The following is a 26627-nucleotide window of genomic DNA, read 5'->3' on the forward strand; positions in this document are numbered from 1 at the left end:
AGCACCCCCTCCCCCCCAGTCTGGCAGGAGAGAGGGCTCCAGGCGGCCYGCGGCCGCTGCCGTCAGGGTGATCCGTGCCGGCCCTCGCCTCCCCCTTCCTTCCCGCTCCTGCACAGCAAGGGCTCAGCCCGCCGCTCCCTCCGCGCCTTCTCCTCAACAACCTGTCGCGCCGTGGAGTGCCTGGGGGGAGGCTTATCCCCGCCTTTAGGCTCAAAGATGGACACAGACTCTGCCCAATCGTTCCCGGCGGAGGCGCCCCCCGCGGGTGCTTATTGGCCGCGTGGGGGCAGGGGGCGGGGCTCCGGGGGCTGGCGGGGCTCCCCTCGGGAGCGGGCGCGCTGCCCCTCAGAGCGCGGCGTGTGCGCGGACTGAGCGGACGGGCCGGAACGCGCGGCGCCGCCGGCAGGAGCAGGGCCGGGACTCGGCCCCTGCGCGGAGGAGAGGCCACTGCCGGGCGATTCGCTCCGCCGGCGGGGATCATGCAGGCTCTCTCCGCCGCGCCGCTGCTGCTGCTGCTGGCCGGCTGCGGCTGGGCTGGGGCGCTCCAGCCGCCGCCAGGCAGCGCCGCCGCCGCCTCGCCGTGGGCGCCGGAGGCGGCCCCCATCGTGGTGGCGAACCGCGGGCTGCGGGTGCCCCTGGGCCGCTCTGCCTGGCTGGACCCCGCGCGGGACCTGGTGCTGCAGGTGCAGCCGGGGGACCGCTGCTACCTCACCGTGCTGGACGAGGACCCGCTGTGGCAGCGCCCGGGTCGCCTGAGCCCCCGGCGCTTCCCCTGCGATTTCGGCGCCGGCGAGGTGCAGTACTCCCACCTGGGCGGCCGCAGCCCCGCGCGGGACCGCGTCCGCCTGCAGCTGCGCTACGACTCGCCGAGCCGCGCCCTGGTGCTGCCCCTGGTGCTGGAGGTGGAGGTGCTCTTCACGCAGCTGGAGATCGTCACCCGCAACCTGCCCCTCACCGTGGAGCGCCTGCGGGGTACCAGCAACCCGCTGGATGCTCGCAGCCTAGAGTTTGCGTTTGAGCCGAGCTGGCAGCGCTGCCGCGTGGGCCTGCTGCCAACACTGGCTGGGCTGCCCCGCTACGGTGAGATCCTCAACTACCCGGTGACGGGACGGGAGGTGACGGGGGATGGCAGCCCAGTGCCTGCCTCGCTATGGGACTGTGAGGAGTTCTTGCGGCTGGGGCTGCGCTACCGGCACACGGCGGCTGGTGGCTCACCCAACCGTGACCTGGTGCCGCTGGTGGCTGAGCTGAGGGAGGCAGCAGGTGATGGGGCGCTGCTGAAGCGTGAGTACTTCCAGGTGTTGGTGCGGATCCGAGCTGGTGCAGAGAACGTGGCTCCCAAGCCCAGCTTCCTGGCCATGCTCATGATGGAAGTGGACCAGTTTGTTCTCACTGCTGTGACGCCTGACATGCTGGCAGCCGAGGATGCCGAATCACCCCCGGACTTGCTGCTCTTCAACATCACCTCGCCCTTTGGCCCTGGTCAGGGGCACATAGTCAGCACTGACGACCGGAGCTTGCCCATTTCCTCCTTCAGCCAGCAGGATGTGAGGGAGCTGCGCATTGCCTACCAGCCACCTGCAGAGGACTCTGATCGGGAGCGGCTCTTTGAGCTGGAGCTGGAGGTGTTAGACCCGGAGGGTGCTGCTTCAGAGCCCTTTGCCTTTGTGATTGTGGTGAAGCCCATGAACACCTTGGCACCTGTGGTGACCCGCAACACTGGCCTTGTGCTCTATGAGGGGCAGTCACGTCCTCTCTCAGGCCCTGGTCCCAGCCCCAACCTGGTTATCAGTGATGAGGATGACTTGGAGGAGGTGCGAGTGAGCGTGGTGGCAGGACTGAGACATGGCCATCTCACTCTGCTGGAGGATACCCCATCATCTGCTGTCCCTCGTAAACACTTCACTGTGGCTGAGCTGGCAGCAGGCCGAGTCGTTTACCAGCATGATGGCAGTGAGTCTCCTCTCAGCGACAACCTTGTGCTGCGGCTGGAAGATGGTGGCTCCCGCCACCGTGTTGATTTTCTTTTCCCCATTACCCTGGTGCCCACTGATGACCAGCCACCCCTACTCAATGCTAACACGGGGCTGTCTGTGGCTGAGGGTGAAACAGTGCCCATCACTACCCGTGCTCTTAGTGCTACTGACATAGACTCGCAGGATGCAGTTCTGCTCTTCACAGTGGAGTCTGGCCCTGCTGCAGGGCAGCTTCTTCTCCGTCAAGCCCAGCCACCTCCTGACTGGGAGAAGGAAGAGGAAGAAGAGAAGGGTTTTTCTTGGAGGAGGGTGCCAGGTTTAATGGGGAGCTCCCTAATATATGAAAAGCCAGTGAGGGAATGGTTACAGCAGGATATTGCAGAAGGGCGTCTTTATTACCACCACTTTGGGCCTCACAGCCCTGGACCTGGGGTTGTCTTGGACCAGTTCATCTTTAGGGTCCAGGATGACAATGACCCACCCAACCGCTCTGGACCACAGACCTTTGTGATCCGGGTACACCCCATAGACCGATTAGCCCCAGAGCTGCATAGCAGCAGCAGCCTGCACTTAGTAGTTGCAGAACAGCAGGTGACCCCGCTGCGGAGGAAGCACTTGTGCTATACAGACCAGGATTCAGGGGACCGTGAACTGCGCTATAGAATAATCCAGCCCCCCACTGACACTAACCACCCTCCAGATGTGCATGGAGCCCGCTTTGGATCCCTTGTACTGACTGAGAATCACTCTGTGGAAGTGACCCACTTCACTCAGGCCCAGATCAACCATCACAAGATCTCCTATCGTCCTCCACAGGAGGAATTGGGAGTGGCCCCTCATTTGGTTCAGTTCCAGTATCAAGTGGAGGATGCAGCTGGCAATGTGGCTGAAGGGACTTTTACCATCTATCTGCAGCCTGTGGATAACCAGCCTCCTGAAATCACTAATACTGGCTTTACTGTGCCTGAGGGAGGCAGTCATGTGCTTAGTCAGAATGAGTTGGATGCCAGTGACACGGATACTGAACTTGCCCGTCTCCGATTCATTCTGACCCAGGCTCCCCAGTATGGCCAGTTGCAGCTGTCTGGGTACAGTTTGATTCTGGGAGCTACCTTTGGCCTAGATGATATTAGGCAAGGGAGGGTGGTATATGTACACAGTGGGGCAGAGACCAACAGTGATACTTGCAGTCTTGATGTGAGTGATGGGGTTCATGTTGTGCCCATCACATTGAAAATGAATGTGCACCCTGTTGATGATGAGGTTCCTACCTTACGATTGCCTTTGGGCACTGTTGGTTCCTACCTGGATGTGCTGGAGAATGGTGCTGCTGAAATCACTGCTAATGTCATCCAGGGCACAGATGAGGATACAGATGACTTAATGTTGACCTTCATTGTAGAGGATCCTCCTCAGCATGGGGACATTCTGGTCCAAGGGGTGCCTGCGGAGAGATTTTCCCAGAGAGATCTGTTGGACGGTGCTGTGGTATATGCTCATACTGGTGGTGAAATAGGCCTTCTGCCCAAAGCAGATACCTTCAATCTTACCTTATCTGACCTGTCAGAGGAATGGAGCATCAAAGGCAACGTCGTTCAAGGAGTTTCTGTCTTGGTGACCATTCTTCCTGTTGACAGTCAAGCCCCAGAGATTTTTGTGGGGGAGCAGTTCATGGTAATGGAAGGTGAAAAACAGGTCATTACTCCTGCTCACCTAAGGGCTGAAGATACGGATACTCCCTATGATGATATACTCTGTACCATTGTTGCTCAGCCCACCTCTGGGTATATAGAGAACATTTCTCCAGCCCCAGGCTCTGAAAAATCCAGAGCAGGTACAGCTATAAGTGCATTTACCTTGAAAGACCTCCGTCAAGGGCATATTTTTTATGTCCAAAGCATACATAAGGGTGTGGAGCCTGTTGAAGACGGATTCACTTTCCGCTGTTCTGATGGCATTAATTTTTCCCAGAGGCACTTCTTCCCCATTGTCATTATCCCAACCAATGATGAAGAGCCTGAAATCTTTGTGCGAGAGTTTGTTGTGATGGAAGGTATGAGCCTGGTTATTGATACCCCTATCCTCAATGCAGTCGATGGGGATGTTCCAGCTGATGAGTTAATGTTCACAATCACCAGGTTTCCTAAGCATGGCCACATTGTGAATCAGCTGGTCAATGGAACTGTCCTAGTGGAGAGCTTCACTGTGGATCAGATAATGGAGAGCTCTAGCATACTGTATGAACACGATGACTCTGAGACAAATGAGGATGGTTTTGAGGTGAAACTCACAGACGGTAAATATACCGTAGTGAAAAGGGTATTCATCATGGTTATTCCTGTAGATGATGAGACACCCAGAATGGCCATCAATGATGGTTTGGAGATTGAAATAGGGGAAACTAGAACTATTCATAACAGAATATTGAAGGCTACTGAYCTAGACTCTGAAGACAAAACCTTGACATACATTGTAAGATATGGGCCAGGACAAGGCCTCTTACAGAGAATAAAGTCTTCAGGAGGAGTTGAGAATATCACCCTGGGGATGAACTTCACCCAAGATGAAGTGGATAGAAACTTAATTCAGTATATGCATTTTGGACGAGAAGGAGTTCGTGATCTCATCAAATTTGATGTTACAGATGGAATAAATTCTCTAATTGACCGCTACTTTTATGTGACAATAAGCAGCGTTGATATTGTCTTCCCAGATGTAATCAGCAAAGGGGTTTCCTTGAAGGAAGGAGGAAAGGTAACCCTTACTACTGATTTGCTTAGCACCAGTGACTTGAATAGTCCAGATGAGAACTTAGTTTTCACTATTACCAGACCACCTGTTCGTGGTCATCTTGAATGTACAGACCAGCCTGGGGTGCCCATCTCTACTTTCACTCAGCTTTTGTTAGCAGGCAATAAAATTTACTATATTCACACTTCAGAAGATGAGGTGAAAATGGACAGCTTTGAGTTTGAGGTGACTGATGGCTACAACCCTGTTTTTCGTACTTTTAGAATTTCTATTAGTGATGTGGACAATAAGAAACCAGTAGTCACAATACATAACCTGCTGGTGAGTGAAAATGAAAACAAACTGATAACCCCATTTGAACTGACAGTAGAAGACAGAGATACACCTGATGCATTTCTRAAATTTGTCATCACTCAAGTACCAGTTCATGGTCAGATCATGTTCAATAACTCCAAACTAGTCACTGCCTTCACAAAACAAGATCTGAATGAAAATCTAATCAGCTACAACCATGATGGCACAGAATCAGTTGAGGATAGCTTCTCCTTCACTGTTACAGATGGGACTCATACTGATTTCTATGTCTTTCCAAACACTGTGTTTGAAACAAGGAAACCTCAGACTATGAAGATTCGGATAATGGCTGTGGACAACAGTGTACCTCAAATTGTAATAAATAAGGGTGCACCAACTCTCCGTATTCTGGCCACAGGTCACACAGGGTTTCTGATTACCAACAAGGTACTCAAAGTAGAAGACAGAGACAGTTTACATGTTGCTCTCAAGATCAGAATCACAGAAGGTCCTCGCCATGGCTTCCTGATCCACCTGGGGAAAGGCAACCATAGCATCAGCCAGTTCACACAAGGTATTGCAATACTGCATGCTTTCTTTAGGTCACATGGAAACATTCTTGGTCGTGTTACACTGTGTAGTGATTGATGGGAGAAACTTTCTAAAAAGCAAGTATAGCATAATGGCTTTATTACTCTTTTAAAATTCTTTTTATGTATGCATTGTGTTTATGATTGTTTTGGCAGGAAAGAAGGTCCATTGGATAAGCACAAAGTAATGGAGCGTCTTTGCTTTGGAGAGCTTACAGGCCAAATAACTTGGAATTCCATACTTGTATTGAGGACTTAGTGATACAAATGCAGATAACAGAATTGGCCTGCACGTGACTCCAGATCTTTAGAGTCTGAAGGCTTTTTTAAAAAAAGTTTTATTTAGAAAATACTACAGGAATGGCCATGCTATTATTAACTAATGATCATACCATGGCTAGGATATCAGTTGCTAATACAGCCTGAGTGCACTTAACTATAAAAGCAAAATCATTTCCCAAGCAGAGGGAGATAATATATCATGACTGCATTTGTTGCCTTAATTACACAAGCCTTAACCTTGAAGTGTTTGTGGTAAATTAAGAAGTAATGTAAATGTTTCAAAATTATGTCAGTGTTACTTTTTACATGGAACTAAAATATTGGGTGGTATACATAGGATGAAAACCACATGTGCTGTATATACTAAAATAAAGCCTTAAAACAAGGCTATGAAGCAACTTTCTTTAATTGAAAGGAGAACATTAGCTATTCTCCAGAGAATTTTCCATGTTACTTTGTAATGAGTTAATAGCTGGGTAATTAAAAGTGAAATGAGGTTTTTTTTGGAGCCTGCTGCGGCTGTGGAGTGTGCAGATAGTACAACTGCATGGAAACTCAAAGTTAAAGGGGCCCAGGCAGACTGGGCTGTGTAGGTAGTAGGGGCAGACAGGAGTGCTTTGTAATCAGCTACGTTTCATTTCACAGAGCCAATACTGCTATGTATGCCCCGTTACAGTCTTGTTTGTAGTGATGTTCTTGTCAGAGACACMAAATCTTGCAAATAGACCTGGTGAACTTTTGAATGGCTGGTATGCCCTAACTATTACACTGTTAGTGATGCATTGACGAAAAGGAAAAGAGGATGAGGGAGGAGGGACCAAACCCTGTTTAAGCTTTGGGAATCAACAACCTCTTTAAATATAAAGCATCAGTAATGAGCTGCTAGCTGTATTATGAGTATCATTGTCAGTGTACATGAGGAACAAAAGAGAATGGAGGTGAGTAAATAGATTATGTTTTTTTTAAACATATTTTTCTCTTGCACTGTAGAACACAGAATTACTGAGAGACTGTTCCTTGAAAGTTAACTGCTACATAGCATAGTGATATCCTATCTCTTCTGGGGGCACTCAGGATAGGTACAACCCATCCTCTTTTATGCCATGTGGCATCAGTGTATTTCTTTCAGATGACCAAAATGCAAGTGCTTTCTGGTCCGTGACTGGCAGCCCTGCCACATGGTTAGAAACCTACATAGCTTGGAATAAAGCACCTGCATTCTGGTCGTATGAGGACCTGCAGGGCTCTTAGGAAATAGTATTGGCAGGATAAAGCTGCAGGCTTTGTGGCAGGCTAGGTCTGAGCCATATGCAGAGCTGATACTCCAATTCTCCTGGGAGCTGGTGTTTACACCATGTTATTTGCTGCCCTGCGTGGAGGGTACCTCGCTGTTTGGTCACCACCTTCTGCTTAGCAGAAGAATGGTCACATGGAAAGGATATGTAAGAAATGAGCCAGAGAATCTATACGCCTTTAAAGGCAACTAGGTTCATATTAGGTATAGTGGTGGAAACAAGGCCATAAACATGTACTTACATGAAGGGCAGTATCTGAGTGGTTCAATTTAAACCTAGTTTTGATCAGAAAATAGGAAAGCTTAACTAATTTTAATATTATTTGATGTTTATGCTCCAGATTTATTTTCCTGCAATACCTTTTCTACACTGATGCTACTATTAGGGACAAGAACTTTTACTCCCCCCCACACACACACCCCTCAGCCACAGTCAATGTGATCAAGAAATAACAACCTCTTCATAGTTGCTGCTGAGGAAATATCTTTGGTTGGTTAATCTAATATCCATCTAATGGCTCTGCAAATGTATGTGGCTGGTCCCGGCCTACTACTCTTCACACAGACTTGGGGGTGATTGAGCTGRATGAAAAGCCTGCAACCTGAAAGTTGGTTTTAAAGCTAGTGGGGTCCTGAGACAGTCTTATAACTCTGCAAGTTCCCTGATGGTATCAGCACTAGTTTGTGTTGAGCTGAAGAGTATTTTTAAGAAAGACACTTCTTTAGTATTTGTTCTTGGACCTCCATACAATCTCTAAACATACAGTCCTAAGCTTCTGTATGTCGTGTCTGTGGTATCTCTTTTCTACTGCCTAAAGGCTTTTAAAAATGGTTTATATTTTTACAAAAGAAACGCATTGAACTGTTCTATGAGTGCAAGCCCAGGTACTTGAGGGAGAAGAGATGTCTGGAAAGGCTATGTGAAAGGTAGAAGACTTTAGGCCCAGATGTGGATAATAGTTTGTTAAGGGCAGAGAAAGAGAAGTTATTGGATGTCACAGAATGATGTGGGAACGAACGTTATGGATGAAAGGATGCTGTCTTCTTTCCTTTCTCCTCAGGTGCCCTCTTCTCTKTAACCGTTTTGGATATGGGAGAGGTTGTGAGTGGCAGAAGGATGAAAATTCTTAGTTGGACCTAGAAAGCTACAGTTTTGCAAAGTACTGTGAGATGCTGAGGTCTTATATAGACCAAGCAGCATACTCAAAACTCTGCATGTAGTTCACTGTTGTGCCTTATCTTGTATCCCACTGTAACTAATGTGAAAAGCATTGTCAAATCCGACRTAGTGAATTCATGCATGTTTTATGCTCATGTTGTACTAAGACAATTATCTACTGCTTAGGGCAGGAGTGAATAAGACCCTCTTTGTCTATGTTTTTAATAAACTTTCGGAAAGTGGAGATTTTGCAGTCAGCTATGAAAAAAAAGTTTTGACTTTAGGATGCTTGTCTGTTGACCCTTGAGCCTGCTGTTGTATGCTATCTTTTTGTGCTTTCATCTTTTCCCAGTTTAGAGGACTCATCTTGCAATGTGGAGCAAGCTCTTATGAAAATGCTAAATATGTTCCAGATTCGTTGGCAAGTAGGGGTCCTGATGGAGCTTGTAGAGCATCTTCACAATCTTGTAAAGAATTGTAGAAAAATTTAGGTTGGAGGGTGCCTCTCTGGAAGTCATCGTGTCTGACCCCTGAGCCATCTGGACTCACTTTGAAGTCAGGTCGGGCTGTTCAGGACCATRCACAGCTGAATTCTGAGGGTTACCAATAGTGTGAGGTGTGTGTTAATATTCTTCTACCTCATGCTCCCATTCTTGGTATTTGGGTCATCTTTGTATGAACAGATAGATTGCATTGAGTGAGGTAACATGGATTGAAAAAGGAATCATTGTGGAAGCAGCTTGATCAGACTGCCGGATCTGATTATCTATAGCTGAAAGAGGGGGCAGAGAGAATGTTTGACAAACACTCTATTGCTTTTCAATACCTGCTCACAATACTTCATCAAGTGCTAGAAGGGAAATTAGCCCAGCTCACAAGATGAACTGAAAGGCTTCAGTCAAAATTTGGCTGTGCAGAATGCAGTGTGTCCAGGAGATTTGTTCCCTGTTGCGTATCTCACAGTGTGAGATTCTCTAAATAGTACACATTAAATACTTCTGGCAGAAATACAGTAGGTAATCTCTAGCTCATGAGGCTCATAGACTTAATTGGGATTACTTGGAAGGAGTATTAGAGTATAGGACAATTAAGTCCTTGATTAAAAAAAAAAGAAAAAAGTTGCTATACTCTGCAAGTATCTGGTGCTTTCTTTTTTTATACCTAGATATTAAAATAATCTGAATAAGAGAGATGCAAGTGACAGTAACAAGATCAGATATTCTTAAAATACAGTAAGGAGTTCTTAATTTTATTCAAATACTAATACTTCATATTACACCTGAAAGCAGCATTTTCAATTCATTATTACTTCTTTGTGCTGTATATTCAAAATGTAGTGGTAGTAAACATAGAGAAAGCTTAAAGAAAAACACTTGCCACATAGTAATTTTTAGTTTCTAGTGCTGTCCTAGTATAAAAATACATAGAAAGARAATTGTGCATGGATAATCACACTGCATTCATCTCTGCACGTCAGGGCTGGAATTTATTCATAACAGGTATGCATTAAGATTAGATGATTTGTTTAAAAATGGAGGAAAATCTATTAAGATCTGCCAAGCCTTTCACATTTAAAATTCAGTGGTATATAACAAGCAGTTAGTTAGTGTTTGGGTAATGTTTTGAGTGCACAAAATGTGATGGAGTGCCAAATGTTATTTTTGGGAGCCTACAGTCCCACATGGTTTGATTTGTGAATAAGGGCCAGGCTGCATCCTGCTGCTTTGCTGGTGTGCTGAGGGGCCAAAAAGAAGGAGAGGAAGGGATAGAGTAGAGTAAGAATCTGCCTTGGCAATAAAAGAGCTTAATTAAAGTCTCAGTGCTCAGTGTGTCCTCCTGAGACCAAAAATACATAAATGGGTATTCCAGCCAGATATCCGGCAGTTCGTGAACCAGGATTTTACTCAGAATTCATTCCTGACAGTGGATTTCACCTTCCTTTCCAGGCAAGAGTTTTCAGAGAGAATGAATTAYGTTGTCTAGTGCACTTGTTTCTTAAAGACTGTATAGGAGAATAAAGAAGCCTTTAATAGCCAAATCTATTTTGCATAGTTTTAAATGGGAAAGCAWTATCCTAATTTAGTGTAGATAAACAAATTTTTTATAGGAGAAATCTGCAGAATTTCTAATGAGGGGAGAGTTGCAACGTCCCCATAAATGTTTAGCAGACATTGCAGTTAAACAGTAATGAATTACGCTTGCAACTCARCAAGTGTTAATGTAGCTACCGTAAATTTAATCAACTATGGCAGGAAAGTGTTAAATTCTTTAAGTGACTCTATAATTTTTAATGAACAGAAAGCACATTGTTCRTTTGTGACTCTTTTGATTAAAAATAAGATTTTTGGATGACAAGTGGCTTTTTTGATGAGGTGGTCTTGCAAACATTGACTCAAGTGCTTACCTTTATATATGTTGGAACTATTGATTTTGATAAGGCTACTCATATGGGCAAAGCTAAGCACTTGTGTAAGTGTTTGCAGGATGAAAGATTTATTTGCTACACTGGCATAAAAAGGTATTTGTTTGCATCCTCTTTACAGCCCTATTAATTTTTGATCTTTAACTTTCTTTCAAACRTTATGTCACTAAAGAATCTCTTCTGTATACTTACTGATAATGTTCTTTACCTGTCTGCCCTAGAAGATGTCTGGCTACTTTTGGAACTGTAGATCTTGAAGAGCTCTAATAAAAGAGCTTTTGGCTTGTTTTTAATAATGTACCTGCCTTTACATAGGAGAAGATTTTCTGTGGTACTTGAGCTCCACTTAAATGCTATTAATTTCCCCAACTTTTCCTTAAAAATAAATTAAATAAATTACTCCATGCTGTTTGATGTAGCATCAGAAACGGATTTTTACCAATAACTATCTTTTTGTTCAAGGAAAGTGACAAAAATAGCTTTTAATGTATTACACATTCCTGTCACCACTCAAGAAAACTGGAAAACATTGTATTGATAAACATTTGCTTGCCTCTTGCATGTTTTTTTCTGTAGGAATTGATGATTCAAAAACATGAATTGAAACTTGTTGCTGAAGTCTAGTCTGTCTAGTCTAGTCTAGGTTTTAATTACATCTGTCTGGGTTCTTAAAACAGAATGCCTCACTGTAGTGTTTGAGYGCTACTTATGATGTTGCAGTCATACAGGTTGTATACCATGTCCTTTGAAAAGATGTTGACAGGAAAGATGGTCTAGGGCACTTTTGCAGTTTAAGAGATTGCGATCTCTGTAGTAGAGAATGTGTAGATATATCTGAGACTACTTTAAATAAGCAAGGTCACATGCCAGATGTAATCTAGCTGTGGAAGCAGAGGGGGTTTCTGTGAGCTAATTTTTCTTGCCTCTTGAATGGACGATAGAACTCAATGGAGAAAATACCATGATTTTTTTTTCCTGTCATTTCAGTCAGAGATTTCCTGTGACCTCTGCCAGGTCCCTTTGGGTAGAAGACTTCTTTCCTCATGTCAGACATCTGCAGGGTCATAGGATCATAGAATCAGTAAGGTTGGAAGGGACCTCTGGAGATCATCTAGTCCAACCTCCCTGCTCAAGCAGGATCACCTAGAGCACGTTAGACAGGGTTGCATCCAGACAGGCCTTGAAGATCTCCAGAGAAGGAGACTCCACAACCTTTCTGGGCAACCTGTGCCAGTGCTCCGTCACTCTCACAGTGAAGAAATTCCCCCTCATAGTCAGGCGGAACTTCCTGTGCTTCAATTTGTGCCCATTGCTTCTTGTCCTGTCACACGGGGCAACTGAAAAGAGTTTGGCCCCGTCCCCTTGACACCCTCCTTTCAGGTATTTAAAGAYGTTGATAAGGGTAGAGATCTGCATCCAAACCTTGTGCCAAAGGTCGGTYTTATTAATGCAGATGGATTCACCTTTTTAGAGTGCAATCAATCTGGCTTATATTAGGATGAAGTAGATACAGATTTCCATTTGATCAAATTAGTCCTTCTCTGAGTCCTGCTTTCTTTCACCTCTGCACTTGTGACATATGGACCATTCTTTCGTATCCTGCTTTGAGGATACAGTTTGCTTTGATAATGTTAATTTGAATATCTGAGATGCTCTGATTCTTTAGTGTTGAATGTGCCATAGTATTTGCCTCACAACAGAATAGAATATGGCTATGTGTTTCTTTGACATAGGCATATTCAAAGACAATGTAATAAAAATATATGTTGCTTAATGTGAATATGAAGCATATAATAATCGCAATCTTAAACTAGTCATGTAAAAATACAGCATAGGCTAACGGTTTACTAGAGTTTTAAAAAGAAAAACTGCTAATAAAGGAAAAAGCATTTCTGAGAGAACTCAGAAGTTGAATTTAGATGAGGTAGGAAAGCAAAGGAATATTTTAATATCAATATCAATAACTTCATTAGTAACACTTCTTTGCCATACACTGTGATCTCTTTGCTCTTTCATTCAGTTGCACTGTGAGCAGCACACTTGTGCCTGACGGCACTCATTGGTGGTGGCAGTGGGCAATTCTTTGTCATTTTGTCACTGGTAGCAGTGATTATTAGGTCCATCGTCTCCTGAGAACTGGTGCTGAACTATGTACTATATGGATTTACAGAAGACTGGTCAGCTCTCATTACTTAATGTTAAGGAAGAGCCAGAAGTGCTTAAGGCCATATCTGTTAYTCTTAGTGGTGTTAATTATAATGCAACAAATCCAGGGTCTGTTTTGTGCGATCGTGCCAAAATATATTTATTTACTATCAAATAAAAGTTAGGTTAAATGTATTCTTTATTTACTCCATTTTGTTTGCTTGTTTGTATGTATGGGAAAGCTGTGAAATATAGTGAATTATGAATCATCTTTTTAGCAGTGCTTTCTTAGGTCAATAACATGCAGCTTGTTGGGCATCTCAGAGTGGCCTAGAGCAGACCACAGTAATTCTGGGATGAAGAATAGCAGCTGAATCAGTACCTTAGTGAATATAGTTCTGTTTAAGAAAATGCACCACAAAAGACATGAAACAGCTCCCACTGTTGAGCCCATCTGCTTACATTTCTTTGGGGTTCTGTTTGTCAATACAGAAGAGGGCACTGGGGAGGGTAATGAATGATATTTGTTGAACTCTGCTAAAACTGAAATGCTTGAGCTCTGCTGAAGAATCTTGACTGTTCTATGTTGAAGCTAAGCTATTCAAGACATGTCAAGTTTTTTTTTTTTTATACCTGTAGCTTCTTAGCTGTGATGTTTAAAGTAAGATGTATTTTCTCATTTTTTCAGCTGATATTGATGATATGAAGATATGCTACGTTTTACGAGCAGGTGACAATGCCACCAGTGACATTTTTCATTTTATGGTTGAAGATGGTGGTGAGTACTCATAAGAATTTTGCTTTTGTTGCTCTTGAAAGAGAAAGATCTTAAGTATAATTTGGGACTGCAAAAGCACTGAATTTGATTAAGGAGAATCCATGTTAACTGCTGGACTGTGATTTTTTTTTTTTAAATCTTTTCAATATCATGGGCTGTATTTCTGGTGACTATAAATAGATGTTTTGAAGAAGTGATAACTGCCTCTTAGTTTAAAAAGAAAAAAAAACCACACACCTCAACCTACTCTGACAGGAGAGTGAAATTCTCAAAATCCACTCAGATTTCTGGGCTTTATGCAATTTTACCTGTGTTTTCCCCATCCAGGCTCTATACACGTAAGTTTCTGAAAACCTGATGATGAAAWCCTTCTAGATTTTCATGTGCAGTTGTGGTTGTCTGCCCCTTTTAAAAGGTTCATCTATAAAGCTGCTCTTCCTATATCCACATATACTCATTTTCCCTGATGTACGAAGCTCTTCTATCTCTGCCATGCCAGAGGGAATTTTCTTATATTAAAGATCTTCATCAGGTGACTGATGAATTCTCGTCACTGATAATATTTTGGAGGGTTGTGAAAGATGCAAGAGAAAGGAGTAAAAACAAATCCAGGTTTATTAGCTTGTAGTGTCTTCAGAGGATTTATTTATTTATTTATTTAATAAAACAGGAAAAAGGGGAGCAGTCTGAGGGGTAATCGAAACAATGCTGGCAGGCTTTTTTCCTCCAAAGTCTGTGGATATTCCTGAATGTGGATATTCCTGTGTATGGTAGTAGGTGGCTAGATTATACCTCTTTAATATCTCTTAAATATATGCTGCATTGCTCTATGAATAACTGACGATGAGTTTTATTAATTGATTAGTTGATTTTGATTAGTTCATTTTAGCATAATGAGTTTATTAGTTGATTGAAAAATATTCTTAGGGAAAAAATATTTCACATCAGCTTATTTACAGCTCTTGTATACTCAACTTTTACTCTTTTCACAAGATATATGTCTGACTGCAGTATTAAGCTCAGTGAATATGGATCTATCCTGTCCCTCACAGATTGCACAATTATGTCACCCTCCATTGCTGCTAGGCATAGCATGTTAAAGGCATGTTCTGCTGTTCATTGTGGTGGGCAACTGCAGAGGAGATAGTGCCTCTAGAGAAATGTGCTTGCAAATCTCTGCTACCTCAGAAAAGTAGTGAGATAAGTTTGTAATATTTGGCCTGTTTTCCTTAAATATTTTAACTGAGACATAGGTTAGAGAAATTTAAAGCTAAGGAAGGATAATGGAACAAAGGGAGAAGTATTTTCATTGTACTACTATCATTTTGTTATGACAGACGTCACCACATGGTGACATTGCACATGATTTTCAAATTCTTCTTCTAGTAGGTGAACAAATACTCATACTCTTGATGTTTCAAAGTTTCCTGTGAGAGGAGCAATTCAAGTAGAGGAAAGTTTACTCTCCGGAAACAATCTGTAGACATCAGTTCTTAAGACTGAGTTGCTCCTTCRGAACCCAACATTTATGATGGTTCTCTTCCTTTATCTGAATGCTTTCCAGTGGCAAATACATAGTTTGAAATAAATAGCACTTAATATATTGAGACTCTACTGACAATTTTTATTTTACTAGAAARCTAACCTACCATGTCTGCTGCCACAGTCTGTGTACAGTATTCTATTTTTGATAATACAAAGAATCATTATGATAATTAAGTGCTTGCTGACTTTTTTTAGATCCTTTGGAAGCTGTAAAGACATTATCAAGTTGCACATTACATAGCTAGGTGACAACATGGTACTTGCATTCCTGAGTCTCTTCAATGACACAATGAAAAATGCAGAATTGTGTTTCAGAATGTTTTGTAAGATTTGTTKGACTGAATATGGTAAATTGTATTTAAAGGGGATAAAATTGTGGTCAAAACTTTAATGTTAGACTGCTTAAAATAACTCAGGCTTATTAGCAGCGTCTTCAGAATCTATGACAGCATGAAAAATCCAGCAGGTTCTTTAACTGTTTTTCTGCCCTCCTCAGAAAAACATCGAAGCCAATGTTCTGCAGCTCAGGTGTGTTTTGGCGGAATGCTAGTGGTACCAAGACTATTGTTTTAATATTCTTGATTTTTAAGTCAAATCCTTCTACGAGATTATAGACAAGATCAGAGTGAAAGATTCAGCACAGAGTACCAACACCTACTGCTATTGAGTTACATGTTTCAGATTTCTTCCACTTCCTGTATTAGGAATTTTGCAGTAGTAAAAAAAGTAATGATGGCCTCTAATGCTGTAAATGAATCAGATGGGTCTTCACTTAAGCTGAACTGTGCCGTATTCCATAAATGATCCCACTGAAATCAGGAGAAGCTTTGGAATTCCTGATGAATGAGTATTTGTTTGTGTTATTCAGTTAATGTTATTTTGAATAAATAAATAAAAAAAATTAAGACACATCCTGTGACCTAAGCATTTGTATTTTCTAGTTCTCTTGTGTCTCAGCCAGCAGAACCTACAACACCAGTCCTAGTTCTCTTCAAGTAATGTGAATTAATATGAATGTGCCCTCTACTTCTGGAGCCGCTCATAGAAGCAGTAAAATGCTGTTCTTTGGGTCTTCCAACATTTGTTCGTGATCTATGAATAGGACAAGATAATCATCTCTGTATCCATCTTCTGATGGTTGATCTGCTCCACTTATACACTGACTTATTTGTAAACCTGGAAGCTGTTTCCTCAGTCTCTTTTATTTAAATAATGATAGTCTGAGGCTGTTATCTCAGCCTACTGTATGGAGACATGCCAAGTACTGAGAAGCATTAAACTGCTCTGCTGTGAGTTTCTTTTTGGATCTGGAATTTTGTTTATTCTCTTAAATGTGGCCAGCGTTTGTGGTAAGCAAGTTAGGGCAACAGTAAAATAGGTGAGTAAATGAGGAGAAAAGAGCCAAGTGGGGATCTCCCAGGTCTTGGCCCTTTGCCTGTTGTTTACAGTGGGGGCAAGCTAAAAATCATGCTGCATACCAAATCATGACTCAGGATCTGAAAATATGAAATATGGAACWAAAGGGGACTTGTTTACTTATTGGCCAAGTAGGAAAACTGTAGTCTAGCCAGATAGAGACTAGTTCAGGAATTATGGTTGTCTAGTGATAAATTTTTAGGTATAACTAAATAGAGCAGAAATAGGCTTGATAGGAAGAGACAGGAGTRAAAAGAAAAGCAGGCCTTTTAGGATTGCAATCTACAAGCTAAAGCATAGGCCTGATGTGTTAAAATTGCAGTCAAGAGGTTTTACCAGAAAGAAGACTGGCTGAAGTTTTAAGGTCTTAAAGATTCTTAAAGAATAATTTAAAAAGTGAAATAAATGTAACAAAATTGAGCTATTTATCAGTACTTTTTTGTATTAGAAAAGAGTCTGACTCTTCATGTTTGAGGTTTCAGACTCAAGATATATAAAGCATATGTTGTGAGTCTTCCATTCCATTTTCATGACGCTTGGAACAAGAAGTCACTGGAGTGTAGGATACTGCTCTAAGTTGGCTGTGTGATTTTTTTTTWWAAAAAAGAAGCCATTGCAGTTCAAATTAACTGGATTTCAGTTTTGCTTTGAATTTTGATGCATCTTAAAATAATCATGTAGAGATTTGTTGATTCTGAAAAAGTCATATGAGTCCATTTTAGCAGAACCTTGAAAAAGATTTCTCCCCGTCCTGCCCCAGAGGTTGTAAAATAGTCTCAGTTGCACCTCTTTTTCTCAAAAATGGCTTTCACATTACAGTAACAAGGTGGAAAAAAAAACTTCTTTTTAATAAGTGCAAAGTTATTAAGCTTATTGTTTAAATTATACAAGCTTACTGTTTAAATTATAATATTAATTCAATGACTAATAAAGGAACCAATCCTACAAAAACAGGGAAGAAAACAGAATTCTTTTCAGATGGAGAGATAGGAAAAGATAGAAATTCAGATTGATAGGTGAACTCCTGGATTGATCTGCAAGATACAAAATTGCAAAATACTGAGATTCACTAGACTGAAGAAAAAAATCAATTGAAAATACCTGAGCCTTTTAATTAGTGAAACAGATTGCCAGAGTAACTTAAATAAAAATACAATACGCTTGATCAGAAATTGCAGTATCTGCAGCAACTTTGTATTATTGAGTCAGAGAAGCTGCAAGCCATCAAACACATGCAGAGAGTTGGTATTTCAGCTGTGCAAAATGGTATTGATCCATATGGAATGAAAGTTGACACAGAAATTAGCTCCAGTGTGTTGAGCTCCTGTGCCTGCTTCAGAAAATGCCACACTAAAATTTCTTATAACATCTCTTGTCGGTTATCTGAGGCATTCTTCCTATAAGAGAAACCAACAGTGAGAATACACAGTTAAAACTGAACTCCATAATTTACCTTCAATTTCTGCCTTGCTTGTCCCTTTTTCTAGTGTCATTGTAGTGTTTTGAATAATGCAAAATTAGTTGAAGTAGTTTACCTTTTTATTTTTAATTTTATGGATGGATTTTCCTGATGGTGTAGAATAAAACAAATACAACTGGCACTAAACTCAAAGCATTCAGACAGTAACAGAGGCAAATACATCCATGTGGACAAGGCCAGACAACCAGCAATACCAGTAATGTATTGCAACTGGGGTTTTGTTTGCTGGGCATGTTTTAGCAGGGTGCTAACTGCTAGTTAAAAAGCAGTGCTTCTCTTTTTAAAGATTACAGTTACCAAATCCCAAATATTTTTTAGATAYAACCTTGCTCATGACCCTGTCATCTCTTGCTAGTGTTGTGGTCATAGTAATCTGGCATATTTGCTCCTCTTCCCCCTATGTCGTCTGAAGCTTTTGAAGTACTGTGAACCATAACTGACCATAACCATGTTATGTGGCTCCGGTTTTTGCGGCAAGGTGCTGATGCCGTACTAAGTGGCTTGCATTATAGACTAAGTTCCATAAAAATTTCCTGTTGGGGGGGGGAATAAGAGAGATTTTTAGCTGTTAACCCTGATTTGGGATCAGAACACCAAAAAAAAAAAAAAAAAAGTGGGGGAAACCGTTTCCTGTACAGCCTTAATTTGAATCATAATCAGTCCCATCCTCGCCTCACGCCATTCTCCGATCAATGATGAGTGGATTCCTCTAACTGCTGCTTTAGGAGTTGAATCCTTCTTAAACTACTAAGTGGCATCTTGCAGCATAGTGTCTTAAGGACAGAATGATTTCAGGGGGAAATGGTGACAGATTCTTGTGGCTCTTCTAGGATTGCAGAAGATCAGCAGGGAAGGAAAAAGAATTTTTTTTTTTTTTTTTTTTTTTTTTGCTCTTTGGAGCAGTCTTTTTTGAGTTCAAGTCGAAGTATTGCAAAGTCGAGGCTCACAAACCAGTGATTTACATCATTAGCTAAATCTCATTTAAACTTTTTGTTATAGATCCCTAAATGCCTTAGCATAGCATTGCATTTTCCTGTATTAACAGTTAGTTAAATCYTCATTGAAAAAAGTCTTTCAGAAACAGTTCCCTGAGGTAAGCCTTTAACTTCTGAGAAAACTTCATAGGCTTTTTAGAAGTATGTTTGTGCAAGAAATAATGTTAGTTAAAGAAACACTGTTCTACTGCTTAGAAAATCTTCCACTTAATTTGTGAAATAATTATTTCATCTCTGTCGTTCTTTATTTTACTAAATATATTCTTTATTATTTTTAGGAATTTCACTATTCTGGTATGCTTTGTTCTTTTGTGAGAGAACAATATGATGCTCCTGAGTATAATTATAGAGCTAAAACAGGTGTCTGTACTGTTTTTCAAAGTCATAACATTGATGTTTTCCAGATGAGCTATAATAATAGTGGAGGAGCAGGCATTTGGAGCTCAATAGCTGACAGTTCTTGAAGAAGAAGCAGACTACTAAAATACCACTGGGAATTATYTGCAGCATCCTTGCTTGACCTGACATGTGACATTTGGGCACATCAGTCTTGGCAAGAGACTTCATCTTCGTTCATCTTTGGCTTAAAAATGAGGGCATGGCATATTTGGCAATACTTTCAATCATTTGCCAGCTACTGAATAGGAATCTGGTCTGCTGCCAGGCTTGTTGCTGCTATCTTGATATACTCTAGTCTGGGATCCAAACAATTTTCCAYATGTCACACTTCTAACTGTAAATATTACCAGAGGATTTAAATAGTAGTTTGACACTACATTTTTTTTTAAGGGGAGGGGGGTATTAAAAGATTACTTTGGGGGTTTCTCAACAGTGTGGCTGCACAGCCACAGCAAAATGAAGATCTAAGCAGGATAGCTAAAGGAGTGTATAGGAGTGGCTGTGTATTTTGGGCAGAGATGATTACATGGGGCATATAAAGTCATAAAGTCTCATACAGATTTACAGAAGACAATGAAAGTCTTTCCATGAAATAGTACAAATTAGTTTGTTTTTTTGTACTAGCATTTTAGACTGGCTGGTAGAAATAAATAACTGCATTTTCAGTTTGTTCCTTAAATCTTTATTATCCAAATATATACATAGAAAAAAAGTYTGTTTTTTCCAGCTAAAATGAAATGCTTTTTGGAGAGGGATGAGGGAAATAATTAGTTGTTTTGGCAAAGTTTTTTCTTGTTAATTTATTTTTATTTATTATTGTTTGGGTTCAAGAGGTAGTTTTAACCAAAAGCAAAGCTTTTCTTCCGTGTTCTCTTCYACCTAAATATTGGTTGCTTTTAACAAAAGCAAAACAGTGTAATTGATAGAATAGTTTTAGAGTACTGCTTTGGACTRGGAAAGACAGCCAATCATGTTGTGATTACCCTTTATGTGTTAGTTAGGACACTTCGCCCAAATAGGAAAGAGTCGGATGCAATTCCCTCCTTTATCTCTTAGGATGTGAATCCATACTCCCCATCTCTAGAGTGTCCAAATAATGTGCCCTCACTTACATTCTGGGCAGGTTTATATTCATTTTCTGTTTGCCTCCCTTTTGCCTCCCCACTTTTAAATACTGTTTGGAACATGGCCATAATGTTCCATCTTCCAAATAAGTACTGTTGCCACAGGACTACTAAATACCAAATTCTTTTTCTTTTCCCTCCTTCCCTCCTTTTTGTTGTATTTTTTTTTCTGCTAACACCCATTATCTTCCACAACATAAAGCAGCTTGAACAGGCAGATTTGGAGCACTGCATTCCGGAATAATTTTTAGGCAGATGGTTTAGATCACTGCTTTGGGCAGGGAGTAYTTTGGTTCTAGTTCGCTTTGAATCAGGGTCAGTAGCCTTGTCTTCCGTGTTAATAAGTATCCCGACTTTCGGGTTGYATAGGCAGAAGAGAAATGTTTTTGCACCATAACCTTGTAATAGACATTTCCGTAACTTCTGGCTGAGATGACTTGATAAATAACCACACCTCTTGTGAAAAATATATTTGCAAAAAAATCTCAAAGCAACCAGAAAAAAATGACCAGGCTCTGCTTTTGTAACTGAATCCTGCTTGCTTTGCCCAGCTGAATAGTCAAATTGACTTAGTTTGACCTGCTCAGGTGAAAGGCAAAGAATATTGTGYTCAAGGTAGCATTCTAAGTACTTGGTAGACTTTTTACTTCAAATAATAATATAAGAGTTAAATTACGCTTTATACTACGTAACAAGGCCTAGCAGGCAGCAAAAGAAGAATACCAAAGTGCAGTAAGATTAGGTCAAAATGCAAGTATTAAAGAGATTAAGGAGACACAGGCCTAAGTGGAAAAACTGGGAACTCTTGGGAGTAACACTGGTTGATTGCTAGTGAGATGAGACCCTACAGAAAGACATGAATTCCTAAAGYAAGTTATAATAATCCTGTGAAATAACATTGGTTATTGGTTGCAGATATTTTTGGCTGGGATGGACTAAACAGTTCTGGAGTAAAATGAAATGAGAGAAGGGACATTGGCTGCTGTTGATAAGCAGTGTTCACAGCAGCTCAGACTGGKTTCACAGCCTGTTTTCACTGAGGGATTCAAAATTGCCTTCAGGATGAGTCGAGCATTTATCACTTCACTTGTCAGTTAACAGTATATAGTCTCTGGAGTTTCCATAATGGTTCACCTGGTGAGTAGATGCATYTGGGAAGTTTCTTGATTTCTCTAAAAATGAGATTACCTTTTATTCAAGAGGGACAAACACATCTATAGTAACTGYATTTACATGAACAGCTTTCCACCAAGCGAAGTTAGTGAGTCTTAACTTATGGAAATACACCAACAATCTAGATAGATTCAAAATGGAGAAAATCTAATGAAGGCATCCATTGTAATTAAACTGTTGCAATTTCTGCATCTTAATTTAAGTCATTCTTGCTTTTGTAAGAAACACTCTCCATGGCAGTCTAGCCCACATAGCATGCAAATACATGGTGGATTTTATTGCTTCTTCAKGATCTTAAATCAAAAGCTTATTTGTATTACATTATGTAATTAACTAACTTCTGCCAAATCTTCATTGTGGGCTGGCAGGCATTGGGAATGTGCCGAAACTGAAACTTWATATAATCAATGAGTGATGGGGGATTAGACGCCTCCTTTAAGAAAAGAGATCCAATCTGTGTACCTAGGATTTCCTGTATCAAATGGTTGGTATGATGAAAAGCACTCTTAGCTATGAGTTTAGATATTTGCTAATTTAGCATTACTGCAGCAGAACAATGGAGCTAGTTTAAGATAATGAATTTTATTCAGAGTTTTTGTGTGAAACTTTTTAGAAGAACTTTCTTTTAAGAAATACAATGCACTTGGAGATCTCTCTTCTGATCTGGTCCTGCAAAGTGCAGCACATATAAGATTGTGAGGGCTGAAAAGGGATTTTGTTGGGAAATTAAGCTGTAAGCACTGGTATATTCATGTACTCTGTTTGCCTTGCTGAATCTTTCAATATAGGGACCACTCTTGTCTTACCATTCTCTTCTGGCAAAAGCTTGACTTCATAAACACACACTAGGTTTGGATGTTCAAGTTTTCCCTGAAACTACATGACTTTTTTTTTTTTGTAATTGGCATTGAAGAATTTAAGAAGAGGAAGTTCAGAACCAGGAGTAATACAAGTAGAGTGAAAATCCTCTTAGAGTAAATTAATGAATGAATTTGACCTGTGTTGTTTTTTGTTTGGGTTTGGTTGAGATGACAATGTCTTAAGTCAGTATATTGTGGCTTGGTTTCCATGGGATTTTCTTTAGTTAATCTCTCCTTTACAGACTTAACTAATTAATTTTTAGTTTTAGTAATATAAACTATTTCATTTAGCAGTTAGCACTTAGGAAGCTCTTTAAAAAGACAAATCTCCTTTTTATTTTTTTTTCTTTTCTCTCCTCTCTTTCCAGAGAAGGGCTTCAGCTTGTTTAAGTTCAAGTCATTAGTAAAACATTAATTCGTTCAACTTGATATAGCATTTTCCTGAATGTTTGCCAGGATTCCAATCTCAGTAACTTTTAATTTAAGTACCAACATAGAGCTTCTGTCACTCTGCTGTGTGGTGTGTGCTTTCCTCAAGACCATAGGAATGCTGTTACCACACACCTTGCTGCCTCTTTAAAGYTTTGTCATTTGGATGGAACATAATAATTGAAGAGAGAATTATAAGAATACTATTAAAGACAGATTTGAAGTCTGATTCAAAGCCCAGTTCATCCAATAAGGCTTTTTGTGCCTAAAGGTTTGTKGTTTGATACTACATTAGTGAAATTGGTAAAAATTTTCATTGACTTAAGTGATTTTCTTGAGCACGTCATAGAAGAGAAGTTTTCCATAACTAATAGCATTCTGTTATTTACAATCACTAAAACTATTTTATAACTGAAAGATTTTTATTTAAGGGCCCCCCAAAGCACTGGATTTCTTATTCCAGTAAAATGTCCTGTGTTTAGGCAGAGCTTTTGAATTCAAGAACCTGAGCAACTGTAACCAGTTATATAATTTTAAGACTTGTCATCTACACTGATTAACCGCAGAAGTGCACTTTGGGCTGCTTCATCGTTACAGAAGAGGACTTCTAGTACCATGTGCTCAAGCACATATCTCCTGAGAGGACTGCACTGAGGACAGTTTGGTTAGAAATATAAGATCCTATTGAAGAGAAAGCTAGTTGAAACCTTTTAAATTTCCTTGCAGCTGCATGGTAAGCTGAACAGTGAAATGTTCTGAAATCTCCTTCTCAGGGRTAGATGCTAGGCTATTGTACACATGAAAAGATGAATCAAAATAATCAAAATTCAGTGTGGCTGGCAGATAGAAATGGCAGGGCTTCTTTAGCGGGCAGTTTAAGCAGGATTATGTCCTCGATTCGGACAGGTCCTTAAGCTGTTGTATTTATAGTCCTAATAAATTTAAGTTTCCTCTATAATCAGTGACAGACACCTCTAGAGCGTGATTAGATTTAGAAGTGGTGCAGGAACAATTGCTGTGAATTCTAATCCAGTTCTGCCCATAATTCCTTTTTCACATGAATTTAGAATAGCATTAAACAGGGCATGTTTAAATTTTAGCAAGACTTATAGGTCAGTTGGTTGAGTAGATATATTGACTGTTTGGGGCCTTAAGCCACACATACAAAAGGAGATGAGATTACAAGTGTCCTGCTTTTACCTAATAGTTCACCACTTATTTCATTAATACTGATACCTGTGCACAATTTTCTTCTCTGCCTTAGGAAACTCACAGGTATTTCTTACACAACTGCTTTAGGTTATTGGAGATGKGAGGTGAATCTCTTTTATTGAAGCTGTTTAATTTTGCATGGAAAGAGTATTTCAAGTACAGTTAGGATTCCCTGTCCCATCTCATCAAAACCAGACCCTTTTGAGCTGCTATTTAATGAGTTCTCTGCTCCAGCTAGCCCAGTAGAAACCTTTCTTTCCCCTCAGTCTTACCCTGTATAAGAGCCTAGCTCCTTATTCTCCCTGCATCTCGCCCGCCTGGGGAGTTTCCACTTACCTTTGTGTGAAGGGATTGCRCAGTTAAGTGTTCAGCTTTCTGTCCTCCAAGTCTCTATCCCAGCAACCTTTTTGTTTCCTCTGTCGTTTTTCTGCCTTCTAATTGTTGCCATAGCCCAGTTGTACCACGAATCAAATTGCTGGGGGCTAATCAGGGGGTTATCAGGTGGCTAAGATCCTCTAGGGACAGCAGGCGCTGGGAAGAGCTGAGTTAGCCTCTGCTCCAGCACGGTCCTGTCGTTTGCACACCRCTTACAAGTTTGACTGGGGCAAGGCAACAGATTGTCTTCAGCACTGTTCCACCACTGATACAACACTGGGCCTCGAGGAAGGCTAAGGTTTGTGCATGCAATTAATATATACCTTGTGCTTATTTTCAAGTATATTGTTTCAGATCCATAGAATGATCTATGAGCTGGGTTCAAATAAGTAGGACAGTTTTTACCAGCAATGGTTCTGCCTGAAGCAATACAATGTATTAATACTTGGATTTTTCCACTTCCCTCTTTTACCTGTGTAAAGAGCACTGAAAAACTCTCCAATTAGTGAATTGTTCAGATCTCAAATGGCTAGATCTGGAGCTGCCTGTCTAGGGAAACCTCACTCAACTCAGGTACCTTAAAGTTTGCTATTATGTGGGATGAATCTGTTCTTTCTTGATTAGGTATAATTTCTTACAGTTTGTTGCTTGGCTTCTACAATTGCAAGAGAATAAATCTATTTTTACCTGTGGATTTGTTTACATTTTTTATAAGAGTGTGTATGTGTAAGCTGTTTGGGATAGGGCTGCATTTCCTAACTGGAATATGCTTTTGAAATGCATGTATACCTTGATTTTGCTTCACATGCCTTTGCTTGATGATCATGTCATCAATAGACAATGTATTGTTTTAGTCAAAAAATTAGATTCTATTCTATTCTTTTTCCTGCATCACTTCTACATCACTCCTTGTCTTGAATAGATATATTAGACTGGATGCAATGGAATGCTTTAGTTACAAAGATAAACACAAAGAGTTAATGTGGATTTTATTTTTCTTCAGCATTTGACATAGATGAGTTTTGTCATGTGTTTCTGAAACTTTCAGTCCAAACTGAGTTAATATTTTAAAAAATGAGTTTGGAGAACTCAAAGTGTTTTATTTGAAAAATTGCAGATTTTGTCAACTTTCACAAAAGCTGGAAAGTCTAGTTTCCTGAGTGTGCTTTGTTTCATGAGACTTGACAGTAATTACAATTCTGCTAAACAGAGTCTAAGTAGCGACTCTGCTGCTAGAAGTTTTTGAATGGTGGATTTATAAATTTCACCTGTAGCAGGACATGACACAGCCAGGGTCAAAGGTTGGAAGCTGAATGCATACTGATTCAGATTAGAGATGAGGAAATAGCTTTTTATAGTGAATACACTTAACTATTATAGCAGCATCTCAAGGTAAGGTGAATTTTCCATCTCTTGCTGTCTTCAAGAACAGATAGCTAACTGAAATACAGTCCAACTACATCTAACACAGAGATTCTGACTGGAATTTTATGCTCTTTTAATGTGGAAGATCAAGCTAAATGATTAGAAATGCTTCTTTGGGCCTTGAAACCTATAGAGCAAGAACTCACAGAAACTCAGCTTTTACTGCTTTTACATGCAACTAGAGTCAGCAGCAAAGCTTGCTTAGAGTTCAGTAAGGAAGAGCTGAAAAGAGAACATACTGTTTGCAAAACATTCTTGTCAGTGCTGTTTTTCCAAATTCCATATTTAAGAGACAAAAAAAATCCTACTTCCTCCCAGTATCCTCAAGGAAATTAAGAAGTGGTGTTATAAGACAGGTAGAAGGACGTTTAAATAACATAACTGAGGAGTCAAGAGTTAGAAGCAAAAGTTAAAGCTGAATGGTACAGTCTTCAAAATCTAGGGATTGTTATGTATTTTCATATGGCCTCTAGTAATATTTTTGCCTAATGTTTTTTAAGAGA

At 40.7% G+C, this 26627-nt stretch overlaps 1 protein-coding gene across 1 annotated transcript in view; it reads left to right on the forward strand.

Annotated features, from left to right (window-relative positions):
- Positions 1-369: 369 nt before the first annotated feature.
- FREM2 (FRAS1 related extracellular matrix 2) overlaps positions 370-26627 on the forward strand; it is a 138907-nt gene continuing 112649 nt past the window's right edge. The window contains exons 1-2 of the mRNA XM_085320720.1: positions 370-5595; positions 13602-13691. Of these exons, the coding sequence (XP_085176846.1) occupies positions 480-5595; positions 13602-13691 (5206 nt within the window). The 5' untranslated portion in view covers positions 370-479. The remainder of the gene's footprint in view (positions 5596-13601; positions 13692-26627) is intronic.

The sequence above is a fragment of the Rhea americana genome, unplaced genomic scaffold (genome assembly GCF_003343005.1).
Source record: "Rhea americana isolate MKP2758 unplaced genomic scaffold, rheAme1 scaffold_65, whole genome shotgun sequence".
Lineage (NCBI taxonomy): Eukaryota > Metazoa > Chordata > Aves > Rheiformes > Rheidae > Rhea > Rhea americana.